Raw genomic sequence first — 12471 nt, 5'->3', positions numbered from 1 at the left:
AAATAAGGGTACAAACATATCTTGAAACGAATTCAAGCCATAGAGACCAAAAAAAAAAAAAAAAAAAAAAAAGAACCAAGAGAAAATAAGTGTATAAATGTATCTTGAATTCAAACCACAGGCAACTAAATTAAGTTGGTAGCCACAAGGTAGCTTTGCTTTTGGAATCTAGCCATATCCATTACCAAATCTGGACAGCTTACTCCATAGCAGCTAGGTGAACTTTAGCCTATATCAACTGTGCCAGCAAAAGAGATAAGCCTTTGTCCTACTTCTTAATCATCCCAATAACTTAACTCAAAAGATACCTACAAGACCTAAAACTACAGCAGTGGAGAGAGTTGGATTACAAGGACACAAATTTCAATACAAAAATGTTACTTGGTTTATACAATCAAAAGCTTTTCTCAATATTCAACCTGGGGGAAGACATAGGATTAAGGAAGTGAATCAAATTTGTTTATTTATTTATTTTTTAAATGTTTATTTATTTTAGAGAGAGAGAGCTCGAGTGAGCGAGCAGGGGAGGAGTAGAGAGAGAGGGAGACACAGAATCGGAAGCAGGCTCCAGGCTTTGAGCTGTCAGCACGGGGCCTGACACTAGGCTCAAACTCTCTAACCACGAGATCATGACCTGAGCCAAAGTTGGACACTTAACCAACTGAGCCACCAGGCACCCCGGGAAGTGAGTCAAATTTAAATACACATCTTCTACTATGGTATTTGCCTCTAATTCATTTCCTGTGAAATTATTTTACCACTTACATATTAGAAATCGAGACTGAGGGGCGCCTGGGTGGCTCAGTCGGTTAAGCGGCTGACTTTGGCTCAGGTCATGATCTCACGGTCCCTGAGTTCGAGCCCCGCGTCGGGCTCTGTGCTGACAGCTCAGAGCCTGGAGCCTGTTTCAGATTCTGTGTCTCCCTCTCTCTGACCCTCCCCCATTCATGCTTTGTCTCTCTCTGTCTCAAAAATAAATGTTAAAAAAAAAAAAAAAGAAATCGAGACTGAGGAGTAGGAATTAAATAAAATATCTTGGTCAAGTTGTGGCTTTCATTTCACAGTCATATTCATAATTACAGAATTTGTGGAGGAGGAATGGGTTAGAACTTTGAGGATTAGAAATCAGTTTCAAGAAAATTTACCCATCCACCAGTAAATGTTATAATCTCATTAAACATTTATTAATGACCATGGCACAGACTTTCATTTAGACTCAGTATTATGTTGAGTCTAAATGGCAATCCAGGTCGCAGGCAACTTTGAATTCACTTTCTAGACATGTTTTCAAAATTCCTAAGTTGCTATTCAAAGGGGTAATAACCATAATAAGCCACATTTTCTTATTGGTGAAAGCAATGCAAAATATATAAACATTTATATGGGTATATATATTTCTGTACAAAAAATATAGAAAAGTTAAGCTTGTCATTTATTCTCAGATATACAGAATCCTAGTTCTTTAGGGCAGGAAAGAGTTAATAGCAGCATGTACTGAGAATTAATGAAAAATTGCTTTTAACCTAAAATAACTCCTTTGAAGTTCTCAAAAGTATTACTCCCCATTTCACAAATGAGAAAACAGACATAGAAATTAATTGTCCCAGGTCACTAAAGAATAAAAGGCAGAGCCAGATTCAAGCCTAAAAGACTCCAAATTTAAATGCTTTGAATTGCTCTTTCATGGTATTTCTAATGTCTAAGAAAATCCAAAAGTCTCATTCATTTCACAGGTGAGGAAAATAAAGCTCGGTTACACTAACATATTTGTTCAAAGTTACACAGCTAGTTAGTGACCAGAAATCACACGACCTGACCACCACCTCAGTGTTACACAAGCTGCTAATCCATAAGAAGTACCTTAAAACCAATGAGGAAGCTAGTTCAAACATACGTATTTGATTTCCAGAAAGCCTTAAGCCACAAATGTGGAAAAGAAAACAAGACAAAACTGTAAGGTAACATATCCAAATGCTAACAATTAATGTATGTATTAAGAGAATGGGTGACTCTTTTTTCTTAACCCTTCCCCAAACTTTACATTTCAATTTTTTGTAATATAATGATTGGTATATACACACACAGCAGTCCGGGGGAGACTAAAATCACACGTTGAAATAAGAAGGCAGAAAAAGACTGACTCATCCAAAATTAATCCCTTACAGCAGACCCCAGCTACGTCTACAAAAAGCATACTATTTCGGTGGTCCAGGAGGAAGGCATATTACGAGTTAAAATTCAAACTAGCCGGTATTAAGTGTAACATGCAGTAAAAAGTCACTTTTCACCTTACAGATTTGAGATGGGAGGAAAATGCTTGATTTTCCCTAGGCACCCACTTTAACCCTTTCACTGCCAGTCTGAAAAGAAAAAAGATAATATAGCTAACGCAAGCCTAACTGGGTACCATCAGAAACAAAATTAGAACAGTTCTTAAAATTATCTAACATTTTATTCCTTAAGGTACAGGTATCTTATTTTTTCGACACTCCGCCCCCAGTGTGTCCACAGGCAGGACAGTGGTATTTGAGTATTTTTTAAAAAAATGTTTCTTCTGGTAAACTGCAGAACCTTCCCTTGAAATTTAACATACTATATATTCACACCGGGATTATTGGAACTGCAAGAGTCGAGCTCTCTATTGAAATGTGGTAATAGGCACACCAAAAAAAAGGTTTTGTGGGAAAGCAGCGGGGAGTGGCAGTAATTTGCAAAGCTGGTTAATACCACCTAAGAAGCTTTTAAGACAGCTCTTGTTAAGAGTAAGGTGCGGTGGGGCCACAAACATGTGACGGATTTGGATTGCCCCAGTCCTCCTGGAACTCCTGATCTAGAAGGGACAGGTCCGAGGCCATCGTAAAAGAAAAGAAGATGGGCATGAGCACAGAAGTGCCACGAGAATTGCGGAAGGTGCCAGACCCGGGAGACAGGACTCATAAACGTTAGGGGTTACGGAGCCTGAAATCGTTGCAGGGCATGGGAGCAGTGAGAGAAGAGGTGTCAGTGTGCGCAAGGACACAGGAAGGGGGTCCAAGAGGGGCATCCTTTCCCTGCAGCCAGGACAGAGTTTCCCAGGCGGGGCTGGAAGGCGACAGCGAAAGGGAGACGCGCCTCCCCAAGAGTTCTGCCTGGGGCTGCGGGGTGCTCCCACCCAGGTCTCACCTGGGCAGCGAAGCGTCCTGGAGGCAGTGAAGCGGCGGAGACTGCCTATCGCCCGGGAGGCCACCATCTTGAGCTGAAGAGGACGAGTGGAAAGCACTCAGGTGGGGGCTGCGGGTGGAGGATTTTTCTCCTTCAGCCTGGCCCCACCCAGGCGCCCGACATACTGCCTGACTAAAACCCCCAATGTCGAATTGCCCTGGCTCCTTGCCGTGCCGTTCGCTTCCAGCTAACAGGGCGGGGAGGACTCTTTCTCCGCTGGAAGGAAGGAGGCCCATGGAGGAGGAGGCGCAGTGCTCGCTTTTCCATACAGGCGGCCAGTGGGCAGCCCGTGGAGTTCGCTGGCGGGAGTGAGGGGTCCTTTTGGGCAGGACCCGCCCCTTGGTCACGTCTAGTCCAGGCACTTGGGTTAAAACCTTGCTTGCCCGCAGCGAGAGCCGGAGAGGACTGAGGCTAAGGTGAGTCGAGGCGTGCGCTTGGCTTTCCGCCTGGTCTTTCCCAGCGGCGACATCTGCCTTTTCTTTCCCGTCTACTGCATCAGTAGCCGCGGCCGCCTCCCTTCTCGCGGGGAGGGGAGTTCCAGGGAGCGAAAGGAGGCCCCTCGGACAGGGTCTCCAGGACCAGTGCAATAAGGGCAGTAACTGGGACTTGCTCGAAGTCGGTAGCTCTGAGTAGCGGTGTCAGCTGTGTCTTTAAACTTATCACCGCAAGTTAACGAGTTCTTTGCTCGTGTGTCGGCATAAAGCGCTGGGCTATGTTGCGTTGTGTGTTTTTGTTTCATCCGTTTTGCCTGTAGCCAGGTCAGCGGCAATAGAAATTTAGAACGGGGAGTTGGGATTACCTTACACCAGCTACCTGGAGCGGGGCTTGGTCATGTGACCTTTCGGGCCGCCAGTGTGGGAGGAGTAGCGCTATTCTTCTATCCTGCTGGGAGAGCCAGGGCTCCAGAGGATTTTCCAACGTCAGAAGGGCCTGGCCATCATCTGGCCATTTATCCATTTTATCGATGAAGCCCGTGAATCAGCGTCAGCGGGCTCATCCATGGCCACAGGTGGTGGAAATAGCACTAGAGCCGCTCTACTAACTTCTAGTCATGAGCTCTACATTGCATAATAGTTTTTTGTGTGTTGAAAAGAAGGGTTCGAGGCCTTAATGCAATTGATTCCAAAACGAAATAACGTTAATTTGCAAAAAGGATTCTTGATGATCTCCAGAAGCCCTCCAACTCATAAGATTTTTTTTTTACAGTTAAAAGCTTGTCTCCTGCCGTCATAATGCGATCTTCTGCATATAATTACGTTTAGCCACATTATTTAGATAAACGGTGGCAAATTCTTATATTAAGGGCTAGATAGTAAATAGTTTAAGTTTTGCAGACCCATATTGATCTCTCATATATTCGTTGTTTCGTTTTCTTCAGTTCTACAATTCTTTAAAAGTATAAAAACTCTTCTTAGCTAAAGGCCTGTGGACTGTAGTTCGCCATCCCTTTTGGCTCTTGACTTTTTTGTTCCTTGTACTCTCAAAATCATAAGTTCCATCAGAGCAGAAATGTTATGCTTATTGTGGCTTACATAGAGAGGAACTAAGTGTATTTCTACCACCATCCATTAATATTAATAACAAACATCTTTGACCCTTACTGTGCATATCAGGCACCGTTCTAATTGCTTGTCTGTATTATTTAGTTATTCCTCACAGCAACCCTATGAGGTATGTACTGGAATTATCTACATCTTACTCTAAGAAAGATTAATTTGCTTAAGGTCAGAAAACTAGGGTGGAGCCAGGATTTGGCTTTAGGCTGATTTTAGAGTCTGTGCCTTCCATTATATTGTCTTTTTTTTTTCTCTATTTCATTTCATTTTTTACTTTATTTATTTAATTTTATTTCTTAATTTACATCCAAATTAGTTAGCATCTAGTGCAACAATGATTTCAGGAGTAGATTCCTTAATGCCCCTTGCCCATTTAGCCCACCCCCCCCAACCCCTCCAGTAACGCTCTGTTTGTTCTCCATATTTAAGAGTCTCATGTTTTGTCCCCTTCCCTGTTTTTATTTTTCTTCCCTTCCCTTATGTTCATCTGTCCTGTGTCTTAAAGTCCTCATATGAATGAAGTCGTATGATATTTGTCTTTCTCTGACTAATTTCGCTTAGTATAATACCCTCTAATTCTATCCATGTAGTTGCAAATGACAAGATTTCATTCTTTTTGATTGCCGAGCAACACTCCATTGTGTATATATATATATATATATACTACATCTTTATCCATTCATCCATTGATGGACATTTGGGCTCTTTCCATACTTTGGCTATTGTCAATAGTGCTGCTATAAACATGGGGGTGCATGTGTCCCTTTGAAACAGCATACCTATATCCCTTGGATAAATACCTAATAGTGCAATTGCTGGGTCGTAGGGTAGTTCTATTTTTAATTTTTTGAGGAACCTCCGTACTGTTTTCCAGAGCGGCCGCACCAGCTTGCATTCCCACCAGCAACACAGAAGAGATCCCCTTTCTCCGCATCCTCACCAGCATCTGTTGCCTGAGTTGTTCATGTTAGCCATTCTGACAGGTGTGAGGTGGTATCTCGTTGTGGTTTTGATTTGTGCTTCCCTGATGATGAGTGATGTTGAGTGTTTTTTCCTGTGTCGGTTGGCCATCTGGGTGTCTTTGGAGAAGTGTCTATTCCTGTCTTTTGCCCATTTCTTCCCTGGATTATTTGTTTTTTGGGTGTTGAGTTTGATAAGTTCTTTATGGATTTTGGATACTAACCCTTTATCTGATGTGTCATTTGCAAATATCTTCTCCCATTCTGCCAGTTGCCTTTTAGTTTTGCTGATTGTTTCCTTTGCTGTGCAGAAGGTTTTTATTTTGGTGAGGTCCCTGTAGTTCATTTTTGCTTTTGTTTCCCTTGCCTCCGGAGACGTGTTGAGTAAGAAGTTGCTGCGGCCAAGGTCAAAGAGGTTTTTGCCTGTTTTCTCCTCTAGGATTTTGATGGCTTCCTATCTTACATTTAGGTCTTTTCATCCATTTTGAGTTTATTTTTGGGTATGGTGTAAGAAAGTGGTCCAGGTTCATTTTTCTGCCTGTTGTTGTCCAGTTTTCCCAACATCGCTTGCTGAAGAAACTGTCTTTATTCCATTGGCTCTTCTTTCCTGCTTTGTCAAAGATTAGTTGGCCATACGTGTGTGGGTCCATTTCTGGGTTCTCTATTCTGTTCCATTGATCTGAGTGTCTGTTTTTGTGCCACCATTATATTGTCTTAATGACACTGTAACAGTGAACTGTTAAGCCGCTCCATTTGGCTTTCATTACTTACCTAGGGTGTTTTTCCTTTTCTTTACACCTAGGTGCCTGTAACTTCATGCATGTTTCTATAGTTCCACACCCAGCTCTAGACTACTCTGCTGAGTTTCCACGCTTCCCAAATTCTTGAGTTCAAATGTCTCTTTCCTAAAGGTTAGAGCAAATGACAGTAAAGGTCAGCCTTCCATAGGGTAGTTTGCTTTGTCTCTTTTTTTAAAATATATTTTTAATTATTTCATAATATTAAGTATTTTTCAGAAACTACAGAGAATAAAATAAATATACCTATAATTCCACTACCCAGAGATAACTACTGTTAACATTTTGCAATGTATTTATCTGGACATTTTTTATGCATTTGTGTACTTACATGTATATAAATATTTATGTAGACTTTAAAACTAGAATTAAACTGTACATAAAAAGTAAAATGCTCATTGTAACAAAATTTTTTTGAGAAGACAGAAGAATATAAAATGAAAGCCCTTTATTCATTCCATGTGTAGACTCGTAGCTTTATGGACTTGTTTCTCCCTCTGCAATAAGAGGGTGTCTTACTGTATATATTGTTCTGCACCTTGCTTTTTCATTTAATATATATTGCGGACATCTTTCTACTGTCAGTATTTACATGTATACTGTGTTTCATTTTTCTTCCAAACTGCTGTGCAGTGTTCCATGGTATATTTGTAGTGTATTTAACCATTTCCTACTGGTGTGCTTTTACATTAGTTCCAGTGTTCCACTGAGGCAAACGGTGCTACAATGAACATCTTGACTATTTCTGTAGGCCAGAGATCTGTGTATGCTACATATACGTCTTGAGTATTTCTACAGGTTAAAGACCAATTCGAGGATTCACAATTCAGATTTTGTCAGATGACTAAAAAGTGCCTGCCAAAAAGGCCTTAGCAGTTTGCACCACTACCAACTGTATATGGAAGTGCTCAAATAGATCCGTTCTTACTAGAGTTATGTATTAACCATATTTTTAATTTTTGCTAATCTTACAACCCCACAATGATACCTTGTTTTGATTTTAAAAATATTTTTATTGTTAGTGAGGTTGAACATTTAATATTTTATTTATTTGACATTTTTACTTCTGTGAATTGTTCATTTGTTTTTGTCTTTTTAGTGGTGTATCAGTAAGGAGGCTTTTAGTTTCAAAGAACAAAATTAAACTCAGCTTGGCTTATTAAAGGGGATTTACTGACTGATAGCTGAAAAGCACAAAGGGAGGATGGACTTCAGATATGATGCAGTTTTCCTTTTTTCTAGTTTCCTTTTGTGAAAGTCTCGGCTCTGTCCTCTTTTGGGGGTCAGCTCTCTATGCTTAGGCTAACTTTTTTCATGTTTGCAAACTGTGGTAGCTGTGCCAAGCTGCAGAAGGAAAGATTTATATTCCAGAATTCCAGGCAGAAGATATGCATGTCAGACTTACTAGATTATCCCTAAGTCAATACCAGCGGTCAAGTCAATACCATGCACAATTGTTTTAGGCCTCGGTTATCCGAACCAATGATCTTGACAAAGAAAATGAAATTATTCTAATTGGTTTAAACCCTGGAGTTGGGCTGGATTCAATCCCATGTAAACGACATATGGCAACTGCATAGCGGGGTGAAATGGATATTTGGGTGAAAACCACAGATTCCATTGTATATTATTTCTCTTTTTTCTGTCATTTGTAACAGTTCTTTATGGATTATGGATACTAACCCTTTGTTTTACTTAAACCTTTGTTTTATGTGTTACAAATATTTTTTCTGAATCTATTGTTCGCCTTTTAACTTTCTTTTAGTATCTTTTGCTGTGTAGATCTTTACATGTTAATTTAATCATATCCACTAGTTTCTCTTTTCCTTTATGCCTTCTGGATTTTATGGCATATGTTGGAAGCCTTGCCCCATATAAGATTACGAAAATATTCTCTGACACTTTTTTCTAGTACTTTTATAGTTAACTTATGAATAATTAGGTTAATCTGTCTGGACTTGATTTGTGCGTGTATGAGTTATGGACCTAAAGTTTTTTCCAAATGATTAGCCATTTCCCCCAACGAATCCATTGAATAATTCATCTTTCTCTTGTTTATTTGAAATGTTATCTTTATTACATACTTAATTCTTTTGCACTTGAGTGTGCTTCTGAACTTGCTACATCCTGTTCTATTGACTAGTTTTATTGGCTCCTGTGGCTGCGTTGCACTACTAGTTCCTCGTGTTGTTTTTTAATTTTTTAATGTTTATTTTATTTTATTTAAAAAAATTTTTTTTAACGTTTATTTATTTTTGAGACAGAGAGAGACAAAGCATGAATGGGGGAGGGTCAGAGAGAGGGAGACACAGAATCTGAAACAGGCTCCAGGCTCCGAGCTGTCAGCACAGAGCCTGATGTGGGGCTCGAACTCACGGACTGCGAGATTGTGACCTGAGCCAAAGTTGGCCGCTCAACCGACTGAGCCACCCAGGCGCCCCAATGTTTATTTTTTTTTTGAGAGAGAGAGCGTGAGCGTGAGTGGGGGAGGGGGAGACACAGAATCCGAAGCAGGCTCCAGGCTCTGCTGTCAGCACAGAGCTCGATGCAGGGCTCAAACTCATGAACAGCAAGATCATGACCTGAGCTGAAGTTGGATGCTTAACTGACTGAGCCACCCAAGTGCCCCAGTTCCTGGTATTTCTATAGAAAGTTTTGGTATCTATTGGAGCAAGGTCCACTCCTTTTTCTTTATCGACATTTGCTTGATTATTTTTATGATGCTTAAGATGAACTTAAGGGCATTTGTATCCAGGACTCATGTGGCATCATGGGTAGCTTCTGGAAACAGTGGTGCTCATCTCATGGGCCAGTTTGTCTCTCCCTGGCCAAAGTCTTTTGAGCATCCCTAGGCTGGTGAGCCTGGAGTTTGGATTCCTTCATCTCTTTTCAATCCATATATCTGGAAAAATGTGATTTTTTTTTCTTTATTGAAGTCATAGGGCATCCTCTTTTTAGTCTGTAAAGACCCAAGAGAAGTTAAACAAGGCTTTTGTATTTTCTATTGTATTTTTGTAACAAATTACCCCAAAATTTAGCAGATTAAAACAAAAATTTATTATTTCATACAGTTTTTGGGGGGTGACTTAGTTCGGTGGTTCTGACTTAATTTCTCATGAGGTTGCAATCAGAATGTTGCCCAGAGCTGTCATCATCTGAGAGCTTGCCTCTGCTTGAGGGTCCACGTCCAAGCTCATGTGACTGTTGGCAGGAGGTGGCAGTTCCTCACCATGTGAATCCTTTCACAGGTGTTGGCTCGAGATGTGCCAGCTGGCTTCCCCCCGGAGTGAGGGATCAGAAGGACCAAGAGCAAAGTTGCAGTGTTTCTTATAGCCTGATCTCAGAAATGACACAGTCACTTGTGTTGTGTTCTTTTGTTTACATGGGCCACCTGCTGTATGATGTGGGAGGCAACTGTACAAGGATGGGAATACCAAAAGGTGGAGGTTATTGGGAGCCGTCTTGGAGGCTGGCTACCACAGTCTTCATAGGCAAATCTCACCAGCTTTTTTTTTTTTTTTTAAATTAAAACATGTTTCAAAATTGAGAAATTATAAAAGACAGATGACAATTCTTCCTTACACCTTGCCCCCTACTCACTCAGTTTCTTTCCTCTTTTTTTATTTTTTAGGTTTATTTACTTATTTTGAGAGAGAGAGAGGTGGGGAGGGGCAGAGAAAGAGGGAGAGAGAATCCCAAGCAGGCTCCACACTGTCAATGCAGTGACACTCACAAACCGTGCCCAGCGAACTCACGAACCGTGAGATCGTGACCTGAGCCGAAATCAAGAGTCGGACACTTAACCAACTAAGCCACCTAGGCGCTCCTCAGTTTTCTTCCTTTTTAATGTGTTTTTCTACTTTCAGGGATATTTTTACACAGATACAAGGAAATAACATACATTATTTTTTCTCCTTTTAACATGAACAATACCTGCTGTCCCCTATTTTACACTTTTTCCATTTAATAATGGTTACCAATATACTATATGGTACATAACCATTTCCTTATCTTTCATAGCTGCATAATATTTCACTGGGTGGTGGTTGTTTGGTTTACTTAACCAATTCCCTATTGACTCTTCTAATCTTTCACTGTTACACGCAGTAATGAAATGCATCCTGTCTCGTGTGTAGGTAACGTCCTTGAAATAGATTCATGGAAGTGGAATTGCTGGGACAAAAGTTCTAGGCAATTGTAGTTGTGACAGTGAATTGCCCAATTGCCCTCTGTAGGGATTGCCCCAGTTTGCCCTCTCTACAGTAGTATGGAGAGCTCCTGCTTGTGCATACTCTTAGCACACAGTATATCAAACCTTCCAGCCTTTGCCAGTTTCACAGGTCAAATATTCTGTCTCTATGGTTTCAATTTGCCTTTTCCTTAGTAACTTCTCTTCATGTATTTAAGAGCCATTTGTATTTCTGTTTTTATGAATAGTGTGTGCATATCTTTTGTCCATTTTTCTTACTGATTTGTAGGAATTCATTTTTGAAGAATTTAGGGAAGCAGTGTATTTTAAATATTTTTAATATCTAGGGTCTTTTCATTTTTTTGTTATTTTGAAACAATAGCGAGCTTATTAAAAATAGCAAGTGCAGGGGCACCTGGGTGGCTCCATTAAGCTTCCAGCTCTTGGTTTTTGCTCAGATCAGGATTTGTGGGTTCAAGCCCTGCACTGGGCTCCTTGCTGACAGCAAGGAGCCTGCTTGGGAGTCTCTCCTCTCTCTGCCCTTCCCCAGCTCGCTCACGCTCTCTCTCGCTCTCTCTCTCTCACACACACACACACACAAAATAAATAAACTTAAAAAAAAAGTCGCAAGTACAATACATGACCTTTTTTTTCTTACAGCAGTTGGTAGTAAGTTGTTGACATGACACTACACCATTCCTAAATTCTTTAGTGTACATTTCTTCACATACAAACATTGCACAAGGCATTATATCTAATCACAGCATAACCTTCAAAGTCAACAAATTAACATTGGTGGCTTCATGGTCATGTCCAGCAATCTCTCTACTCCTTTGACCCTAGAGAAGGATGTAACCTCTGGAGCTGGACTGCCTGGCTTCAGATCCCAGCTCTGCCCCTTACCTGCTGTGCATCTTTGGGCAAATCACTCAGTCCCTGTGTGCTTCATTTTTCTCGTCCCTACAAAGAGTGTAATAATAATGCTTAAAATAGTGGTTTACGCACTATGAAAGCCATGTCAATGTAGCTATATTATCAGAGAAAGGATAGTTTGTAATACAGTAATTTTATAGTACTTTATAGCCACCATGGATAAGATGAGATCATAGACTATAAGCCACAAAATTGTTCAAGTAACCCAGGATATATTTTTGGTCTCCTCTTTTTAGATTTCAGAATGACTTCCATCTTGACTTACACACTTAAAAATCTTCCCAGTACATCAAAATGGGCCCTCAGATTTTGTAAGTATTTCTTCTTTCTTTTTAAGATTAGAGTTGGATTTATAAGTAACTTACACAGACATTGAATTGTTCTGCTTTTTGTAAACAGTCTGTTTTTATCTTCCAGCTTTAAGACCTCTAAGCTGTTCCTCCCAGCTACGAGCTGCCCCAGGTACAGTAATTTATAAAATAAACATTTCTGGTTTAAAAGTTAGATTCTAGATTTGTGATTTATGAATAAAAACCAAGACTAATATGCCAATTCTCTCTTTTTTCTGAGCAACAGGAACATCACGATTGCCTTCACATTAAAACAATATAGGGCTAGCCAGTAATAACGTTACATGGTGTAGGGTTGCCAGGAGGCTACTGATGGACTCACGGCAGTTCCGTGTACCTGCTGGTCAGTGTAGTCGGCTGTCAGTCCTGGAGATGATTAGAATACAGACATTTTGAGACAAAGTTCGCTTTTTTACATTTGCGGTGAATGATGTGGGTTTCTCTGTCAATCCACATGTGGGAGAGGACCCATTCCTGAAATAGGGG

General features: G+C 40.5%; 2 protein-coding genes across 2 annotated transcripts in view; one reads left to right on the top strand and one right to left on the bottom strand.

Annotated features, from left to right (window-relative positions):
• HADHA (hydroxyacyl-CoA dehydrogenase trifunctional multienzyme complex subunit alpha) overlaps window positions 1-3284 on the bottom strand; it is a 41104-nt gene extending 37820 nt beyond the window's left edge. The window contains exon 1 of the mRNA XM_047068617.1: window positions 3163-3284. Coding sequence (XP_046924573.1) covers window positions 3163-3229 — 67 coding nt within the window. The 5' untranslated portion in view covers window positions 3230-3284. The remainder of the gene's footprint in view (window positions 1-3162) is intronic.
• A 255-nt stretch (window positions 3285-3539) lies between these two features.
• Window positions 3540-12471, top strand: part of HADHB (hydroxyacyl-CoA dehydrogenase trifunctional multienzyme complex subunit beta) — a 39732-nt gene continuing 30800 nt past the window's right edge. Inside the window, exons 1-3 of the mRNA XM_047069005.1 lie at window positions 3540-3617; window positions 11872-11946; window positions 12053-12097. Coding sequence (XP_046924961.1) covers window positions 11880-11946; window positions 12053-12097 — 112 coding nt within the window. The 5' untranslated portion in view covers window positions 3540-3617; window positions 11872-11879. The remainder of the gene's footprint in view (window positions 3618-11871; window positions 11947-12052; window positions 12098-12471) is intronic.

The sequence above is a fragment of the Lynx rufus genome, unplaced genomic scaffold, assembly GCF_022079265.1.
Source record: "Lynx rufus isolate CCGP_SWC_20201006 ecotype Redwood Valley unplaced genomic scaffold, mLynRuf1.p SCAF_8, whole genome shotgun sequence".
Classification (NCBI taxonomy): domain Eukaryota; kingdom Metazoa; phylum Chordata; class Mammalia; order Carnivora; family Felidae; genus Lynx; species Lynx rufus.
This window is presented reverse-complemented; position numbering and strand designations above follow the sequence as displayed.